General features: G+C 40.1%; 1 protein-coding gene across 1 annotated transcript in view; it reads right to left on the reverse strand.

Moving 5' to 3' along the window:
• LOC123022905 (histone deacetylase 9-like) overlaps nucleotides 1–22,101 on the reverse strand; it is a 228,648-nt gene that overhangs the window by 91,579 nt on the left and 114,968 nt on the right. The window contains exon 2 of the mRNA XM_044429032.1: nucleotides 15,550–15,612. Coding sequence (XP_044284967.1) covers nucleotides 15,550–15,612 — 63 coding nt within the window. The remainder of the gene's footprint in view (nucleotides 1–15,549; nucleotides 15,613–22,101) is intronic.

Genomic DNA, 22,101 nt, shown 5'->3' on the forward strand with positions numbered 1-22,101 from the left:
CGGATCAGACCCATCTAGTGCACTCCTTACACACAGTGACAAACCAGCTGCTCATAGGATTTTTCAAGCAGGATGAGTGCAAGACCTCCTCCTGCCCAGGCTATTTAGCAGACATGCCATCTCTGGAAAAGGAGGTAGCACATAGCCAGCAAAAAAATTGCTCTAAAATACATACAGTAGGGGAAATTTATCCAAAATGTATGTACCTATATGCATTTTGTTATTCTATGTGTTTGTGTATGCATTTCCTCTCGTATGTGGAAAAATGTGTATCTATTTTTATGTAGGCATTTTGTCAAAAAATGCAAACTGACATGGAAATGAAATGGAAAAAAAGCTGTGCTTCAAAAGGTGTGGAGTGTAGCAGTCAGGTTTACGTATCCATACTTCCAGGTAAACATGCATAGGATTATACACTTAAGCTGCAACCAGTACACCATGAGTGCATAACACAAAGCCAGCAAATTACATGTAGCCCCCTAGACATTTTGGTGCCTACTGCAGTGTTATTCTGCTCTTGAATTTGCAGAGCCAGTCTATATAGTAGCTGGGAAAGGAGATGAACCATGCTCCCCATTAGGTCCTTGAGGGATCAATGAAGTCCCCCCCACAAACTCCCAGAAATTGTGTACCCCTGCTGTACACGCATACTTGGAAGTTGGTCCCATTCGATTCAATACGATGTAGTTCTGATTAGAAATGCACATAATTATGCTAAGAACTATGAAAGATGTCAGTGTCAATTCTCTGCTCTTGTTCCCAAAAATGGCTTTGTTCCATCATTTACTTGCAGAGCATTTTGATTCTTATCAGCGCATCTCCCCTTGCAACCAAGATGAATTTCTGTAAGGTGTTGGGAAAATTTGGATAAATCCTGTCTGAAAAGCATTACTTCTGTGTGCCTTTGGATTGTGGGATCAAATCTTGTCTTCCTTCTCAAAACCAAGCTGTCACTGTTTAAAATGGCATTCCCCCACTCCTTTCTCTCACCTTTAGCTGTGGGCTACAGTAGACAGGCCATTCAGCCCAAATATACATTGTAAATAGTCATTGTTGGAATTCAGTTTACAAGGAAGTATATTTTGATAGCCCAGAGGCTCCATGTGCCCTGGCCAATTCAGAATGTCTAGAGTAGATAAGAGTCTTGAGTTCATGCATAGTTTCAGTAGCTTGAATTTACATGTCTAAGCAGACCTGGAGATGGGTTCAAGCTACTGAACTAAAGTGTCAATACAGGCAATTAGAAATATTGTAATCTCATTATTACTGTGTGATTGACTGACATTTCTTTATCTGTTCTGTATGTGATGACCTCAGAATCTTATTGTAATCTCTGTGTTCTGTCATCAATTGCCCTGTACCTGTATACCTATAAATGCCCTGTAATGGTATGGAAGCTTTACAGCAGAGTTCACCTCTGCCTGCCCAGTAATGCATGCATTATCGTGAGTACCGAGGGAACCTTGGGCTAAATACAGTAAAGCCTCAGATGGTCTGGACGCTTGGTCTTTCCCACAAACCTGAGTTTTATTCCCTCTTCTCAAATTGAGATTCCGGGATTCTGACAAAGGTTAACCACCATCTTTGTGTTATACAGTGGATATCTGAACATTTTCTCCAATTATTTATGGGTTGTTTCCATAGTCATGTTTACCCTGTAAAGGAATCTTGTGCATCCAAAAGGTACTGCCAATATTTAATTTCCTGTTTGAATTGGGCAATGAGCTTTTATACAAGAGTTTGGCAATTTCCTAAAGAAGACGGGTTTCCTGACAATTACTGGTGTTTTCATATTTTAATACTTCAATGCTGGTGCTTTTGTTAGAACTGCATGGATACTTCATGGCAGCCACTTAAAAGCCAATTACTTTCTTAATGGTAATACTGCCATATCTGAGGAAAAACTATTACACAGGTGACCATTCCTAGAAATATTTAATCAACTTGTTCTTTCAAGTGCTTCACGTATTTCAGCCACAGTACTTGAGGTATGTTCTTTATTTTAGTTGCATCCAGTTGTAAGCTATGTCACAGGCATTTTATTTGTAACATATCAAATCTGCATTTTCCTTTATTTCAGTTTCCTCAGTTGACACTGTGTTAAGGGTCTCATTACATTTACTTCTTGTCCGTCTTACTCCAATACATAATCTAACATCCAGCATCCCCAAAACACACACCTATCTCCAGGATCACTTCTGGAATCAAACAGATACCAAATAAGCTTTTGTTCCTAGTAACTTGCGGCATTCTTTACAACAGACAATTCCAGATGTAGTTTTAGAATTACTTCCTTCATGTAACTTTGGTTCAAACATATCAGGAAGCAACCTACACTGGGGTTTTTTGTGATACTGAAAACATCTGGCTTATACACATGACACTCAATGCATTTCCTAACCTGTGGCCCTGATGCTATTTCTCCCTTCATAGGCCATTTTTACAGAAGCCTCTTTTAATACATTTTGTCCCCAGTGATTGCCGTTAGGGTTCAGTAGTGTGTAGTGTGCATTTTAATTAGGGATGCTACCAAAATGTGAAATTAGGTGGTTTCTTGGTGGAATCTATTATGCTTGTACTGCATGTATGTGTACTGAGGCTTAAAACTTTAATATGTTTCTTATTGTAGCCCAAGTTTGTTTCTTACTCAAAAAGAAGTTTGATTATAAATTGATACCTATGTTCTGCTTGACTAAGTGGTCTTTCCTGTACGAGACCTGATGTGGATTGACTCAACACTTCATGAAGGAAATGTAAATGTCTCACTTGTTCCTTAAGCCATGACTTGGTTTTATTCTTATATTCAGCTGATAATCTGAGACCATTTTTCTTGCATATCAGATATAAAGTAAAAAATTTACTTTGCACCTGACTACTAATGGGTGGCAATGAGAGGGGATACCCATCACTAGTTTCAGTCTAATAGTATTTATACCTCTTTCTGATGGGAGTGGCTTCAAAGCTGTAGAACTGGTCTTGCAACATTCTCCCCATCTATACCCAATAGTGAACATGTAGAATCTCCTATATCACTGGTACAATTCACTATTTATTATTATGTACACTAAAACCTCTATATCAGCTATTTTAGCTATTGCAGCTTCACTTAATTGTTTGACCACCGTCCAAAAAAAACTGTACAGTATATAGTGTTCACCACTATCCATAGTTTCAGGCATCCGTGGGGGTTGGAACATAGCTCCATGGATATGGGGGTCCTACTGCATTAAAAGTATTGCCTGCTTACAAGTATTGCTTACAAGTAACAGCAACAATCAGTAGACTTGGCTGAAATTCTAAAGACATTAATAATGGAATAGGCTCCACTACCTATAATGAGTAAACATGCAAAAGATTGTGCTATTAAACTTCTTTTTGGCACATGACTATAAAGCAGAGAATGGGTGTAACAGGAAGGCATTCAGAAATGGCATGATGAGCCATTTATCATCTGTTCAGTACACTATCAATAATACATGAAAGTCAATATACAATTATTCTCAACAAGTTTTTTTTAAAGCCAACAGTACTGTTGCTAATCTGAAAAGGCAACAGTGAGAGAATGTTTTAAAGAAAGACAATGACAGCAAGTAATGGATTCATTGTTTGGGTTAAAATATACATTGCACTCGTATCAGAAATAGTTTTGCTGTTTATATTCATCAAGTCTCATTGTAGTAATTTCCACCCTCTCCTGCCCTTTCTTATGATACAAAAGCTGTCATTAAATTATTCATCTAAGCACAAATTCAAAAACACTTTTATTTGGAGATTTTTTAATGTTTTCTACTGTTGTAATTTAAATACAATTTCATGCATTTTATGTTGTTCTAAAGTAATTTCTAACAGATTCAAATAGGGCTGTCAAAATAATAATGTTCACCACTGTGTTCGTGACTGGATTGTTTAGTAGATTTGATTTTTGTGTTTAGCTATACATGAAAGACTGAATTAAATGAAACTAAGGTAAGGGCAAAGGAGATTGCTAGAAGTGGGGTGTAGAAAGCTGAAATGCCTGATTTTCTGACCTGTTGAAGTCAGGCATGACGACCAACTCTGGTAACATGATTTACTTATTCTGATCAGCCAACTCTTGTGGTGAAAGGTTCTTCTGTCTCTTTTTTCCTCATTAGATCTTAAATTTATTTTCAGTACAATACAAATAGTAAAAGCTTTCCCTATCTTGTAGCCCATCCCATACCTATTCTCTTTGTTTTAGGTATCTCTCTTTCCTCTCCATATGGCCCTGTATGTAATGAGTAATTTTTTCTTCTATTCTCATGAAATCATAAGCAAAAATTGGATAAAGAAATGTGTATATAGAAAGAAAATAAACAAGTAAATAATGGTTTTCATGTCATGCACTTCTCTTTGGTGGCCTGCAGTATTTTCCTGGTAGATCATACTACTATGCATATAATTCAAAAATATTGTTCCATATTAATTGAAATTGTTTATTTTAATAATTTGGCTTAACATAAACGAAAGACAGGGCAGTGACTCAGTCTTAACAACTAAGGTGACCGACTAGCAACTTCTGCTGCAAAAGACACAATATATTCCAATCTCATTTGCCTATAAATTGACATCTCAGGGATAATAGGCTCTTTGTGTGCTCAAGTACATGCAGTTATGCAGCTGTGCAGAGTGCTGGCTGGGGGCTGCATAACTTTCCCTCTAAAAATGCATAGGATTTTGTCTTAACTTGTTTAATATGACTTGTTTTCTAGCAAGTCATAACAGAACTGTAGCTCCCTTTCACAGTCTACACACATTCTATGTACCATATAGGTCAACTTTCAGGAAAGCAGATTCAAATTCATTGGGAAGAGCATAAAATTTTGAGCATGGTACTTAATCCATTTCTTCTTCTAAATCCAGGGATATTTAGAGACTAAAAATCTGTCAGCTTAAAACCAGAGTTAAGACTGCCTAAAGTCCCACAAAATCTGGAAGTCACATGCTAAAGCCTTATGTCTATTAATGCCCCATTTCCATTTGCCACCACCACAAATGTGCTCACTTACAATGCACCCTCTATGCTTGCACACTTTTCATTGATCTTTCAGGCCCAGATGGAGACTAGCGAAGATGCCCGAAATTGTCCTAGTCCTGTACTGTCTTATGAAGCCTCCAAGCCTTACTGCACTGCTAGAAGAACCCTCCTGTGGATTGACCTCACATGTATCTTGGGAGGATTTTAAAACTTTTAGGATTAATGGAATGGAATTGAATGACGGTGAAAACATGTAAAATGAAAAAGATGCATCCACCATTAAATAGCATCTTGTGGGGAAGGGTAATGGAAGTGAAAGCGAACAAGTGTAGTATGAATTTAGACTCTGCTGGGGAGAAAACTAAGGAGTGAAGCCGGAGGTAAGGGAAAGGAGGAGGAGCTGGAGGTATGATGGGATGGGAAGCTACTGCAGGGGTGTGGATGCATACTTGTGTGGATTACATTACAGAAAGCAAGATAATGGAAAGGTATTTCACCCACCTGTATATCCAGTTAGATTGCATTCCAAATGACAGCATCCTGAATAACATGACCAACAATTTTGCTCTGCTGGGTATTAAATTTTCACAAGAAAGGCCAATGTTAGAAGAGCTGAACATATGTGACGTGCTTATGCTGCATGGACAAGTTGACTGAACTATTTGGTAAAAATAGATCCTGGATGTCCCTAGTCATCATCAGCAGCTAGGATATTGTGTTCTTTCTGACAGTGCATTTCAATGTGGCCTTCTTCCTATGCCCAAATGGGAAAGATCTGTACCCTGGGCATCTCATTTCAGCCCAAAGTGGCAGAGATAAAAGGGTTGTCACTTCTGCAACCAACACATTTGAAACAATATCATTGCCCCCTTAACAGGCAGTTATCGTGTCGTTCTGGCAGCAGGAAGGAATCTGTGGTTTTTCTTGACTGTTACTCTTCTTTATTTAAACTACTAGAAATAACTCAAAAATGACAGAATGCTCCATCTATAAATAATCATTCCGGTGTAGAGTTATATTAGGAGGTAACTCAGATGGTATGATAACGCCTAACCAACTAATCTTAGACCTGCACTGCCATAAGATATAAATAAACTAGGCTAAGAATAACTGACCCAGAGGAGTCAGCCTGCTCTACAGAAGATTGAGCTTTAGATCAGCAGCCATTATAGAATAATTTGTGTCAAGTTTTTTCATTCAAGGGTTTTTTGCTTTAATAAGTCATAATAGATGTTACAATATTTATATATAACAATGTATACTAATACATAAAAATAATAATATAACATGCAAAGACATGAAAATCCCACACAACAAAAGCAACAATCAAGTATACACAACCTGGTAAAGAGACCAACAAACTACTAGCCAGCAAAAACACTGTATCCAATAAAATGTGTTTTACCAGCCAGCATGTAAATGAATTGGTAGAAGAGCGGCAAAATTGTTCCATCTTCACAACAGCAATATGGAAAGTTAGTGGGAGCACTTTCCCTTTTCCACTGTTTTTTTTTTTTTTTACTAGTTTGCTAAATAGTAGCCAGCAGCCTCTCCCTCTTTCCCCTTAATTGTGGCCAGCATAGAAACGAATGCCACTACTCTCTTTGCAAACTAGTAAAACACGCCCAAAGAGATGTTGGCTTTTTTGTTCAAGTGGCTCACTAGCTCTTCAGGCTTATTTTAATTTAATTAAAACATTTCTATGCTGTCCTTTGCAACAAGCATCAGGACGGCTTACAGAAATGTTTTCCATAGAATGTTGCACCATCCAGGTTCAGATGATACGACAACCCACCATAGGTAATAACTACCTGAGAACCATCCACTGCAGAATGGCTTGTTTGAAAAAACAATCCACCCTTCGTGAAGCATCCCCTGTTCACAAGAAGAGTCCATTTATGATAACAAATGAAGGTGGGTTGCAGCATCTATGAGTCTATGATCTGAACCAGCCGATTTTGTCTTTGAGTCACATTATCCTAGACTGAAGCAAAGATTTCAGAAAGCAGAGGCAGGGAACACTCGGTTTCTTAATATAACATGCAAAAGATAGCACATAAAACCTAGCTTATTCCAATGCAGCTGGTATGGGTAAAAGTATTTAACTCAATCAACCCTATATGTTAACATTCCCACCCTCTCAAAATCTGCTGTGTTATACTGATATCTATAGACATATCAATCTTCCAAATTGGTGGCCTTGAGATAAATCTAACAAGTTGTAGCAGTGAACAGATTGCTGTAGCCTCTTCATCTTCTAGAAGATTTATACTGTGGGTTTGCCTAGCAAGTAAAATGTTAACAACAATCTTCTGTTGTTTTTTCTACAAGTTTAATAATGTTTCTTTTTATGTTAATAATGAAAAAAATGTAATCTCCATTCAGACAGTGACCAAGCTGTGTTTTTATATCAGCTGTATTCTGAAATAGAAGGAGATTACTATTTTACAACATCTCTGATCTATAATATTCTGCATGGCTTCCAACTGAAAGAGAAGTGAAATTATGCCTGCTTTTAAATACTGCTCTTTAGCTTAAATGAACATTTTTCTAATAGTTCAGCTATGATGAGAACATGAATGCATGGGCTGGTAAGTGGGTGGATGTGCACATGCACATAAGGTTGGACACAGGACATGCCTTTCATAGGTGAAAGAGATTCAGTGTGCAAAAGATTCCTAAATCCAGTTTTGGAGATTCTGCACACCACACCCTACCCAGCAGGTTCTCCTGATACTCTGCTTAGGTGTTTCATGGGGCTGGAGAGGCTTCTGTGGAAAGAAGGAAGTAGAGAAGTCCAGTAGGGAATCCTCCAGTTGATCCAGTGACTATTAAGTTCACACATAATGCAAAAAATGCTGCATAGCTATGGCATGATATATCACCTTCCGTATTGTGTTCACACATCACATGGTATGTACTCATGAGCAGTTTCCACACAACTCCATCTTCCCTCCAAATGGCAGTATGTATCTCTGTTGTAACAATGAAGTAACTGCCATACAGCAGTGGCATAGCTTAATAGAGAGCTGCCAATCTCCCAATGCATTCATGTGCATATAGGGGATTGAAAATGCCTGGGAAACCCTGCTCCTGCCTGCCTTTCCTCCATTGGCCCATGTACTCCCCTGGGCATGTTCTCACCCAGCTGCCAATGGGTGCAACATTTTTTCTGCTGATTTACATTAGAAGGTGGTTGCTCTTTAGAAGCAACAGAGCGGCATTCTCCACTGCTGCCACACTCCTTGCCATTGCACCATCATCCACACACGCGTGTGCACACAGACTCATACTCCCCTATCCCTTCCCTTGCTGCACATGGCCCGACACTCCCTCGACATGCAGGATCTGTCCACTCCGCCAGGGCTGCTTCTCCCCAGCAGGCTGGCACACAAAGGGCAGCAGAGTGGGCACTGCTGCCAGTAAGAGGGAGTACGCCCTTCTTGGCACGTTTTCCCAAGGATGCCCATGTGGGCATCTGCCTGGGAAAGTGTCTCCACAAGGACTCAGATTGTACTGCAGCTGGTGCAGGGAGACAGAGCAGGGGACACGGGCTGGTCAGGGTGAAACCGAAACACAGCCTGCATGCTCCTCATGCGAAGGGAAGCCATCACATGAAGAGCCCATGTCCTCCCAGCACAGGACAGTAATAGGACTTACCTTGTCTGAGGTGCCAATCCATTCCAGCGGAGCAACCAGGCAGGAGCACCAGGCATGGCTGCCCTGTGATCACTTGTTGTCGGAGCCATTCCCTTCCTTCCCTGCTGGCACACCTCCCTCCAATCTCCAGCCACCACTCTTGCCACTCTGTTGCTGCAATAATCTGCCATGGCAAAGGATCTTCCTCGCAGTGGGGTGCGGCAACAGCGAGGGGCTGGAGCGCTGAATTGGTGGGTCATCGTAGCAGTGGAGCAGCGAGGTGCCTGGACATGGGATGCGTGCACCCACAAGGAAGAAAGGGAGGGTGGAAACAGCCAGCCAGAGCCCTGCTGCCAGCAATTCAGCAGAACAGACCACTGGAAAATGGAGGCTGGGGCATCGGCTGCTGTGACAGCAGCTCTTGCCACCAAACTCACTGGCAGAGACAAAGAAACTGCACACAACCAAGGCAACTGAATTCACATGTAACAATGAGTGATGGTGAAGCACAGAACCTGAAAACAGATGGTTGATTCTCTGCGGGGTTTCATGGTAAACAAGTTGAGCATGCCTCACCATGCTTGCTGAATTCACACAGAATCCCTGCCCGTGTGATTTTCAGCATGGCTTGTTGTTGTATGTGAACACAGCCAGTGTAAATTGGATCCAACAGCTTTGCATAATGAAGTAACTGCCCTATAGCAGTGCCATAGCTAAAAGTAACAGAGTGCTGCCAATCTCCCAATGCATTCATGTGCAAATAAGGATTGAACATGCCCCACTCAGAACTCCCACTAAGGTCAATGGGGTTTGCTCCCAGGTCACTGGGTATTGGAATGCACCCTAACCTATTTCCAGATGAGGCTGGAATGCTCTGGATTTTGGAATAATAGAATGGACCAGGTTCAAGCCTAGCAAAAGCTGCAAAGTTAGGACTGTGCTGGAACTCTACAGATGTTTTTCAGCAAAGGTAGCCCTGCCTCCTCTTCCCTGAATATAACACTGAGAGAGATAAGGATAAGCATCATCACATTATGGCTGCCTTCCCCAACCTTGTAGCCTTCAGAGCCATTTGGACTGCAACTCCCAGAATTCCCATCCAGTAGAGCTATTGTCTGAGAATTCTGGCTGATGCAGTCCAAACCTATCTGGAAGATACAACGTTGGGGAAGGCTGCACTATGGGTTAGCTTTTCCCTGAACTATTTCACTGGAAGCTTGAGTCGAGAAACTTACTTTGGAATGAAGTCATGCTACTAGCATGCATGCCAGTTCAAAAAGAGAAGGGCTACATTAACTCTCTTTTGATACATGCTTTTTCTAGGTGGTAGTTCTTCCCTGACTTCTGGTTTAGTGCTAGTGGGCAGACTATAGACTGAGTTCTCCTGGCTGATCTCGGAAGGATCTACCATTTATCCACAAAGTTTTCTGATACTCTTGAATGCTAAACATAAGCAACAATGGTGAAAACAAACTTTCTATTTATGCTACAATTAAGAAAATTGGGAGTGGAATTTTTGTATGAAAAGCATGCACTTCTTTTTAGTATAGAAAACATATTCCTGGATTGAGCATATGTTCTAAGAGGCCTTGTTTCTTAAGTCATGTCTACCATTCCAATTTCTGGCTGTATTCCTCACCAGCACAGACACTCTCTTGCACCTGATTCTCTTCTGTAGACATCAGGCTTCTAATAAAACGAGGCAGATCCCTTAAGCCTCCTATACCTGGTTTAGCGCAACATGGAAAACTCCATTCAAATGTGCACCAAATGAAATACAAACTTTCTCTCCTGCTTAGGACTGTTTTTCACATGACTATTTAATATACAAATATTACTTCAAGGAAGGGAAATGGTCCACATACCTCATGCTGTCTGGCAAATGCCCAGAAACATTATATTTCCTACCCCACATATACATAGAAATAAGTCAAAAGTCACCATTTCTCGCAACATATGTCCATTGCAATCCATTATCCATTTTCTGTTCTAGATGGTTGCAGGACAACAAGTGTGTCTCCTGCCAATCATTCCCAGAGGAAATGAACTCAGCATCTTATCCATTTCTTGTAAGAGAAGCTGGAATACCGTGACAATTGAATGTGGGAGAGTAAACAGCATTTCTATATACCTGCACAGCACTACCAGGCACGAACTGCCACAGCAAAACAGTGACAGGACAAAACTAAACTAACCCACACAAAAAAGCTTGGACAAGTCTCTCTGTATGGAGCCTTCTAGAACTGGAGTGGGGCATAAGACTATGGGCCACCCACCACAAACCTCTCTTCAAATGGTAGAAAGCTCTGAATAGATCTTTATGCCCATGAAGCTTTGTGTGGGGACAAATGTAGCAATCAGCATGATAAAAACAAAACAATACCTATACCTTTGCTATTCCTCTAACATACAAACCCAATGTTCTCTCTTTGAAGACTTGGTACTGACTTATGTTTGCATAACTGAAGTATGTTAGAAAGAAGGATTAGTGCTCAAACTGTATCCTGATTACTTCTTCCTAGAGCACTGGTAAGAGCCACATCTGTCTCTCTGCTAAGTCACAGTATTACTTACATATGTTATGTTTGGATCCAGCAAGCCAGATCCACCTTCTATACATTTAGGTCCTGTTGATTTGAGAGAGACAGAACTGGGTGTTGCCTTTTTAAAGTATTAGGAAAGGAATGTTTTTAAAAGAAATCAGAATGTTAATTTTATAGTGTGTCTACAAATGTATTTATTATTTATTTAGTACTTCTTATACCACACAATAGTGGAAGCTCTCTTGGTTGTTCTCAATAGTTCATTACCTAAAATAATACACACTTATTTTTTTTTTTAAAAAGGTCTCTTACTGGAAAACACTACATTATGATGTTTGAAAAGATTGTATTGGCATAGTTCTCACAGTCTTATTATCAGCCAGGAAAATAGATGCCTTTATTTGGCACTTGTCTAGAATGCCGTATTCATAATCTGACTTTTGATTGGTGTCTATCCAGTTCATCCTATTCATAATAGGTTCTGTAGACTGAGAGGCTGGCAAACAGAGGAAGCAAACAGAGGAAGCAAGGGACTTCTGAAAGTGCTGATTCAAATGACAGCAATATTTCACAAGCCCTAGACATTTCTCTGAATTTTGTAGTTTGTAAACTTGTATCAAATGCCTAGTGCATCCATTTTTTTCTATTTCTTTAACACTGAGTGGTCTGAGCTGTGATTGCTTACACAATTTATTTAAGGCATTGTGACTCAAACAATGCTTAGAATTTAGTACTTAATTGAATTTCTATACCACCCAATAACCAAAGCTATCTAGGCAGTTCCAAACCATCTCTCAAAGAACAATAAAGCTTCAGTTGCTGGGCAGTACAGAAATGAAATAGAGATAGAATAAAAACATGGATTATGCTAAAACAAACTATACAATTCCAGAATACAAATTTTAAACAGTCTAAAACTCAAATATACAATAGCTTTCACATCTAAAACACTTTCCATAAAACTGGACCTAATTAAAACAGTTGTGATACTTGCTATCTTTGTATTAATCACCTCCATCCATGCCTGCCATGACGGATAATATAAATGGCAACTTGTATTATATCTACACAGGAAGCCATCTGATACCGAGATGGCACATTGGCCCATCTTATACAGTATTGTCTGCACTGCCTGGCAGGATTTCAACCAAATGTCTTTCCCAGTCCTACCTGAAGGAACAAGGGACTGAATCCACAAACATTTGCATGCGTATCAAGTACCTTTCCCCTGGATTATGGTCCCTCCTCAAATGGCTTATACGAAGCATACTACAAAGTAATGGAACCAACAGTCATGAAGTTACTCGTGCAAAGAAGGAAACAACCTGAGTTCTTTGTCCTGCAATCCTGCACATGCTTCTGTAGAAGGAAGGCTCACTGATTCAACAAAACGTGGTTATGATGATAGATGACAATGAAAACAAAAAGCAAATGAACGCTATGTTGGATGGCTGATGCATTCTCCATTACAGCTACTCACATTTTATTGGCTTGCTTCACATAGCTTAGGTTGAAAGCAGCCTGGCATGCAGAAAATTATCATGCAAAGCTTTCCCTGGCATGGATATAATATGATGGGGAACACTTCCATCAGCTTAATGGCTGAGGGTCAGGATGTTTTTCAAGGTGCACATGAGCAGGGCTAGTAAAAACATCATCAATGCTTACTCACTATACCCAGAGTATACAGAAAGAACATAAGGGACACAGAAAAATTTAAGTTACATCTGCGGGCATTAAAGATCCATTAGGTAGCCCTCCAGTGTTTTATAATAAAATGTGGCATTTAACTGCTGGCACCTACAGTCAGAAAGGCACCAGCAATATTCCAGAGTCCATGGAAATCCCTTGTGATTAACTTATCCCAAGATGGGATTTGCATGCCGAAGGTACAGGTGCTATACAAAGCAGACTGGGGCCTTCATCCCCATGTCTGCCTGGACCTCTTCCAGGGCAAACAGGAAAAGCAGAAAGCATGCGGTTACTGAGAAACAGCAGGCAAGCATTTTGGCAGTTGCCAGGCAACCTCCTCCACATGCTTTCTTCTCTTGCGAGCTCCCCCAGCGTAAGGCTTGAGGTTCCAGCTCAGCTGTGTGAGCAAAAAGGAGAGCAGTAGCAGTCCCTACCCCAACAACCCCCAAAGCCCATCACCTTATTGGGTTTTATTCTTGTTGCCCTCCTCTTAATGCCATCCTGTCCCTCTAACATACTGTGTGTGTCTTCTCTTCATCACTTGCCCTCCAGGACCTGCCTTTCTTGACCCTTCTTATTCTTTCAGTCTGTTTCCCTTTTCTTCCCCCTTCTGCCCCTTAAAACACATTGTTCAATAGGCTATTAGAAATTTCACAATGGGACATTTCCCAGAAAGATTTCTCAGAAAATGAGCAATGGGTTGGCTATCAAGACCTAGAAATGCCAGCCTGAGGCTTTAACACAATGTCTGTCTCAAGTAGACTGCACACACAAGCTGCAGTAGCCAAGCTCATGTTATCTTTAACCACTGTACAAAAGAAAAATATTTAGCTGCTTCTTTTCATGTATGGTGCTGCACCTCCTGAAAGCCCCCCTTCTATATATCTGGAAATCTATAAATGTCCTTTCAGAAGGTCATTCAATGTGACTAACTTCCAGGTAAGTGGGCACAGAATTGTAGCTTTCACATAGAAAGGTTGGCAACTTTTGAAAGGGAGGGATGACCAATCTGAACCCAGTGTTCTTAAAACCTCAATTATCCAGGCACCCTTCTTGTCCATACTAACACGCAGACCTTCTGTTCTGGGACCAGCAGAGGCTGCTGCCTTGTCCTCACTTTGCATATGTCTATTAGTCCTATGCCTTTAACAGAAGCACAGCATGCAAAAATCCAACATACATGACCTTTTCCTTGCACAGAGATATCCTTATGTGAAAAGCTTCAAGTGTGGTTAACTACCTATTGTACAAAGGTGAGGAACTCATGTTTGTTCAGAAAATGTGGATTCTATATATTACAGTTTGAGAGACAGAACATGGGATAGAAAATGGAAGTGTCTATCTTTCAAACTTCCCAGTGGATCCTGCTTCTACAGTTCTACTTTAAACTTCACATTTGAACATACATCTGATTACATTTCTAGCTTACTTTTACCTTCAAGAGAATTTGCCCTGTCTACAGGTTTAACATACCTTTTAAAACTATACAGCATTCAACAAGTATTCTGGGAGCATTGACATAGTAATGGACACATTTTCATCAATCTTTTTCCCCTCTCAGAAAATTACAGATGAAGTTTTTGATGAGAGTGTACAATTTCTCAGACGTTTCAGATACCAAAAAGAAAATAAGGAAAGAAAAAGAAAGAAAAAAGAAAGAAAGAAAGTCAAGGGAGGAAAAGAATTGGACCTAAGGTATGAAATGGATAGCTTCATTCTGACTTCAAAAGCAACCCTGTGTATTAGGACCAAACAGGTAATGTGTCTTGTATTCTGGAAACCATGATTAAATATTTTTATCAGTGTGTAACTCTTCCAAGCCTGCATCTGATTCTGTGATTTCCACAAGCAATACAAAGCAGTTATCATAAAAGTTATCACAAGAGAGCCTTTAAAACCTGCAAGTAGTTTCAAAAATTCTGTAATTGCATCTTTAAGACACCTGTTCTCTAGTCACTTACAGGGAGTCATCACATCTCACTTTCACTTCAATATTCAGAAATATGTTTCAAGTAATGCAAATGAACTACAAATCAGATAAAAACAGAAACATTTGGAATAATCTTACAAGTGTCCCTAGGCAATCAGAAAAGCATGCAAGATGAAATATTTCATTATGTGAGATCTTTGGAGGTGAGCATTACAGGAGACAATGAAAATACATTGCAATGGTATGAAATAATGTATACATTCTGACTCTATACTACTCTGTATCGGTAAATTCCATCCAAAGGGGGACTCAAAGAAGCATACCATCCACAATTGTAGCAGTGCATCCAGGCACCTAATCAGTAAGCCTCACTGGTTTGGATGACTCTTAGTATGCTCAGGAGTGCAGCCGGTAAAGCTTACTTTCAAACAGATAAGCTTGCAAGTAGGTGTCATATTTTAGTTCTGTAACCATCCTCTAAACCCACTGTAAAGAAGACAGGGAAATTCAGAAAGGGACATTCAAATTACTTTCTTCTATTCGGAAACCAGCATTGCAGAAGAGCAAGAGAACACAAAATAGCAGCAGAAAGATATATCAGAAGTAATCTTGTCGAACAGCATTTCACTGAACAAGAAACTGATGATAGCTCAACAGCAAATTCTAAAATATGCCATGTTTTACATAAGAGTCTTTATAGGCAAATTATATACCAAATCCCGAAGCTGAGCCTGTGAAGAGTCTCTTACCTGAGCTGATCATACTGTGCATTCTTTGCTGAGCCAAGAGCTGGTCACGTCCCGAAACTCCATCTGAGGAAAAACACGATTCACTCTCGTAAATTGTCTGCAGCATATTCCAATCAGTCTGCACTTCAGCTATATGAAAGATTCATCACCACCCGTTCCGAGGCATAGGAAACGACCCCTTCTGGTCTTGTTTCCTTCTTCTTAGGAACAGCGGAGATTTTTTAAAACAACAACAATGATAATGACACTCATTACCAAAATGGATATATATGAAATTCAAAGAGAGCTCTAAAGCACCGACTGTAATGGTAATTCAAGTCTAATTTCACTCTGATGCAGAAGAACACAACACAATAATAATAATTGAGACATATTATGCACACATACTTTATTATGCACCTCTGATTGAGTTAGCTGTGTTGTGGAAGCAAAGAGCAGGTGGAGGAGATATATTTCTCTCCCTCAGGTTATTCTTGGGAATCGAGTGAGAGAAATAAAACCACTTAAAAACAAAAACAAGCAAGCACAGTTTCTAGGGACTTGACTCCCCGGGGGTTTAAGTTTCAATTACTCCTAGCCCTGGCAAGTGTTTCTATCTCTGAGCCCTATTCTTCTTCCTCCTCCTCCTCCTCCTCCGCCTGCCTCTCTCCACAAAGTTGGCTGCTGCCAGTGAGAGTTCATTTGCATACAGATCAACAACAGCATGGCCCGCAGGCAACAGAAATAGAACAATGGCTGGCCTGAGCCAAAAATAGGTCAAGCAGAGCCGGATGATTGGAGCCTGCATGAATGCATTTAAAAATACCTCGGCTAACCCAGCTGGCCAGTCTCTCTCTTTCAAAGCTGCAGGTCTCCAGTGTGATCCCTCAGAAGCGATTACCTTGTTCCAGTGCCAAGCCCGTGTCTCTCCCGCTCCCTTTATCTCTCCGTGTGTTTATGTATGTGATGGAGAGAGATTAGCATTTTAATGATGTTTTATGTCTTCTCGTTCTCTCTCTTGAGTGGACGGTGGGTTGTTTTTTGACAAGAGAGCAAAAGGGGAATAGAGCTCAGCTAGTTCTAAAATAATTCTGTGGAAGCGTCTACTCATAACGCGGCTTCTGCTTCACCCACGCACAGAAAACCTGGACGCTATTTTTGTTTCCTGTTTCTCTGACTACACTGCAGATAGTTGGCTGTGGCAATACTAGCTCTCTGCTGCTGTTCAGATGCAGGATGTACAGGCAATTGGGAAGGAAAGGAAAGAAAAGAAAAAAAAAAACAGCTGAAAGCCATCGCACCCCTGGGGAGAGTAAACATATCCAACAAGGAATTGCACTTTGATTTTGAAGTGGATTGTTCCCCTTAATGTCAGTTTTCTATTGCAGCGCAGCGTGTTAAATGCTGCAAGCTCCATAATACTCCCATCTAAGAGGGAAAAAGTACTAAACAATTTATACTGCAGAGTGCTCTAAATATAAAAGGAAGTGTTGACTTAAAATAGCTGCTTTCCAGACTTGCATAGCAATGTTTAAAGGTATATACACTTGCATGCCTTGTCTTGCCTATGTTATTTTGGTAAGCTGTTCGTTGTTTATGTTGTAGGTAGGTACACAAACTGAGTAGGAATTCAAGTTCATAGATACATAAGCAAAGCTTTATTGTTTAAAACAATTTCAAACTAAAGTCAGGGAGAAGAACTTGCATAAAGGAAAACACAGTTTATCGTTCACTCAATGTTGTACATTGAGCCAAGAGATCAGTATCTTTTGATCAATATTGGCCTTATACATCCAACATGTCCACAGGCAGATGGAAATGTCCACAACTTCTAACATCTCCACATATGATATTTCAATTTGCCAGCCATATTCCCTCATGTATTTCTGCCAGCATAGCAGAGATGAGTCCTAAAGGCAGAGTCCAATAGTTCCTAGAGCCACTTAGCTAAGGAACTGGCTCATGAGACTTTAGTGTGCCTCTGTACCTGGACACACTGAGATGCATGGCAAGATAATAATCGACAGATGAAATAACCTCCTCATTGGATTGTCATAGCAGTGTTTATCTGCATATCAGAGAACTTCTGCTATTGGAAAGTATAGAAATCATCCTCAACTTCATTATCTGTTCGGAAAAAAGTCAGACATCATTGAAAGACTGGTTGGGTGCGGGAGTCCTTTGTTTTATGGCATTACTATTTCTCTTGTCGCACCTTCATTTTCTTTGCACATACCCTCACTACTTGGCAAACATCTGCTGAATGTTCAAATGCTCTAATGAGTTAAGGGCATAAGGCACTGAAAAAGAGAGAAAAAAACCAGGACACTTCAGGCTCCTAACTAGGACACACAGATGCACACAAACACTTGTCGCTAGTGCAAAAAAATAAAAAACAAACCCTTACTTGCCTATTCCAGTAAGAAATTAGTGCTAATCTACAGGCCAAAGAAGCTGCCCAAAGATTTACCATGCATATCAGAGAAAAGGGGAAGTAAGAGTTAGAACAGAACTATGGGGACAGTTAGATGAGTAAATCCTAATACAAGTTATTCGTGTATTTTGTTTTAATTTGTATTATCTCTATACTATTAAATATTAAGAAAAATTCCTAAATGGTTTCCATATAGATAGTAAAATCTCATTTAAAGTACAGTTTGAAAAACAATATAATCGCAGCAACATCACATAATAATACAGACCATCAAGTTTTAAGTGAGCACAAAATGTTAGACTGTAGAACATCTTTATAGTTTACATGGACAGAAATTAAGGCAGGTGCCTTAGCAATACCCATATTCATGTTCTTTGGTGCATAAGTGTCCTAACCTCTTGATTTTTTTTAGATCCAAGGGCAGTTTTTAATTAATAATACAGAAAGGAATAACTGTGGAGAATGTAAGAGCACTAATTCATTTTATACAAGTCTATTTAAACACTGACTGAATAGCACAGTTATTTAACATTAATTAGTGGGGCAGACTCATTTAAAATAAAACGCTCTTGCTTACTAGTTTCATCTCCTGCATGGTTGCTTCCAAATCAATATGATGCACAGCAAAGTGAGCAAACTATATGGATCATTCTTTCTAGTGATGTCAAAACAATGAGAAATGTCACTATGTCCCCTGACTGGATGTAGGCAGTACATAATCACTATATTCCTGTGTTGAGCACAGGAAAATTAGAAACTTCAATCAATCATAATGGACAGAATTCTCTGGGAAGTTCTGATCATTCCCCATTGAGATAAATGTGAATAAGGTAGTACCTTTACAATATTCCCATTCATTTAAGTAGGTCATGCACAGTACACCTTCTCATTGGACTGTCCTTTGGGTCTGTAGGATATGCAGAATTATTTATAATTTATTTGTTCCATGTATAACTTTCCTTTCTGTTAACCGCCCCCCCCCTCGCTCTGCAAACCCAGGGTGTTAACAATAACAGCAGTAACAACAACTTCCACATGCAAAGACAACTAAACTGCAGACAAGTAAAATAACACAATAAAATCAGATAAGAACAAAAATGGCAGCCAGTTTAAAAACATAATTAAAGATTAAAACAGACTGCAGCAGGACAAACAAAGCCATATAAATAATCTAGATGAGTCAACAGGGGAAACTAGTTTCATCAGACCCTGACAAAAGGCTTAGGTAGTGACCCACCCATTCAAAGAAAACAGAGAGAGAGCACAGTAAAAATAGGCTTAAAACTCTTCCTTCCATTATCACAACCCTACTGAACCCAACCAAACCCATCCTACCCTACCCTCTGGGGCTGCCAAATAGACTTAGGGTAGATTGTTGTCCTTGGGTAGTCATACTTGGCAAGGCAACTAATCCTTCTTAGCATACCAAAAATGGGAGGGGCCCGCCAAATGGAGAGGCAGGTCTTCAAATGGTAGGAGATGGCTTAAAGTGTGATGGTCACTTGTGCAAAAAGATAGGCCATTGCATCAGTACCAATAAGAAGAAAAGAGCTGTTTAAACTGAACATACCATGTGCTTGTGCTTCAATAAATAGAAATTACTTTAAAAAGAAGTGCAAAACATTTATATTGTGTGGATGACTATGAGCAGGTGAGCTCTGTGTCTGCTCAGTGAACGTATTAACTGATGAAGGGCATATTTGGAATCCGAACAGACTGTTTTTATGTTATTATAAACAATGCTTCTGCATTCTATAGAGCAGTGGTGGCGAACTTATGGCATGCGTGCCGCAGTGGCCACGCAGAGCCCTCTCTGTCGGCACACAAGCCAAGTTGCCCCAGCATCACCCCAGCAGCCGAGCATTGGATAACAGCGCACATAGGGGCCATGCGCATGCTCAGAAAGGAGTAGTGGTGCCAGGCATGGACATCACAAGCCGCAGCACATTAGCTGTGACTCGCCTGAGCTTTCTCATGGCTGGTCAGTGCACTGCCAAAGAGAGAGCGAGAGAGAGAGAGAGAGAGATGCTTGGACTGGCTGTTTTCAGGTGTTATTGCAGTGTTGGCACTTTGCGATAAATAAGTGGGTTTTGGGTTGCAGTTTGGGCACTTGGTCTCTAAAAGATTCACCATCACCGGGTTACGGTTAGAAGAACGAGTTGTCCTGGCATGATTTTGATGGTGGGAATGTGTTTAGAATGGGCAGAAATGATAAGCAGTGCAGAAAAAGCTACTCAAGGAAGGCTTTTTCAAAATTGTCCTCTTTTTAATGGAATGTTCACCCTATATTAAGGTTAGGGGTGTGCACCAGGGTAGGGTTAGGACAGTGGTGGCAAACCTACGGCACGTGTGCCACAGTGGGCCCACAGACCCGTCTGTCAGCATGTGAGCCAAGTCACCCCTGCATCGCCCCAGCGTCTCAGATTACTGCGCACATTGGTGCCATGCGCATGCTCACAAAGGTAATACATGCAATCCTGATTTCAGCAGAATTAATTTTCAATAGAGGAAGCTTTTGATTTTTGAATAATATTCAAACCTCTGCCCATCCATGAAGTTTCTTGGGTAGCTTTGAGCGCTTCATGCCCTTTCATGATTGCTGCATGTGTGAAATAAGAAAAAACTACAATGTATCCTGCTTTAAGATAATGTAAGCATGAGATAAGAACACAAGAAGTTAGAGTACATTCAATGACCATCATTGTAATCTTAGTCAAATTAGAGAATGAATGTCTGTGGAAAGAGAGAAGGGTTGTTTTAACCAGCTTTGAGACTGTTTCCTAAGGACATCTGAGCATGTGAAAATTTTCTGCACCATTTGACCTGTTAGGAAAATTACTAACCTGCTGTTATTGCTTCCCCCTTTCACACTGAAATAAAAAGGTATTTTTATCTTTGAGAAATGTGTGGCTAGTTTGCATGATTCACTTGCTCTATGAAGGAAAATAATATAGTGCAAAAAATAATAAAACTGTATAAAGTTGCACTGGTGAACAAAGCTACTTTGTAACAAGTGAAGCAAAGAGACACCCTCAAGTTAGACAGCAAGGTGTGGGCTTGAGGTGTTACAGAATCTGTCTTCTCTCTTCCTTTGTCACTAGGAGCAGAACTAAGACGTGTAGTCCCTGCGGCTGCTGAATCCTGCTTTTCCTAGGGGGTTGTAGCAGTGGCGATTTGATGGAGCTGCCTTTGAAAAAGGGCCTTTTGCAGTGATTGTCCCCTTCCTGTACAATGTTCTCAGGGCAACCTACCTGATGCCAATACTCTCCTCCTTTCAGCACCAGGTCAGCACTTGCATCTGCTCTCAGATATCTGATGTCAAATAATGGGTGTTTTATGCACCCGTTGTTTGGGTATGGTCTGCACAGATATTTCAGCTGTTTAATTATTATTTTGTATTTTAAAGTCTTTTTTATATTTGTGCATTTTAATAATTTTGTTGTAAAGAAATTTGATCATCAGCATATTTATTTCCCACCTTTATTCATCTTTCAAGGAACCCAAGTCAGCTTACATGGTCCTTCCCCTCTCAATTTTATCCTCACAACAACCCTGTAGGTTAGGCTGAGAGTCAGTGAGTCAATGAACTTCATGGCTGAGTGTGGATTTGAACCCAGATCTCCGGAATTCCAGGTCTGTTAACCACTGCTGAAATTGTCAGCAATACTAATTTCTTTAACACCTAATGAGAAAATCTGTCCATCTTGTCAAGATCATTCTCATTGAACAATGTGCACATCCAGGTACTTCTAAATTCCAACAAAGAAGAAACCAGTTCCTTGGATAATCTGTCACATCAAAGAAAATATACTACAGGATGAGGAGACTTTTTGACTTTTGCATACCTTGGCCACAAAGGTTGCTTTATTCTTGGCAAGGGAAAGCTCAGAGGAGATATGTCTAAATTCTCCAAATTCTTGAGAGTGGTGGGTGAGATTTTGGGAGGTATTTTCACTTTGTTCATTTATAATTTTGCAGTTGAAAAAAACAAATGTTCTCTATGCACCACTGTAAGAACTTGTCATTTTCCATGCAATAGCAGCAATAACACATAGGAACTCTGAGCTGAATTTTTGACCAACTGGAATATGAACTCTACACAACTCACCCAGGATTTGTGGCAAACTAGAAAATGATAG

This window comes from Varanus komodoensis, unplaced genomic scaffold, assembly GCF_004798865.1.
Source record: "Varanus komodoensis strain SLA01 unplaced genomic scaffold, ASM479886v1 scaffold2, whole genome shotgun sequence".
Taxonomy (NCBI): Eukaryota; Metazoa; Chordata; class Lepidosauria; order Squamata; family Varanidae; genus Varanus; species Varanus komodoensis.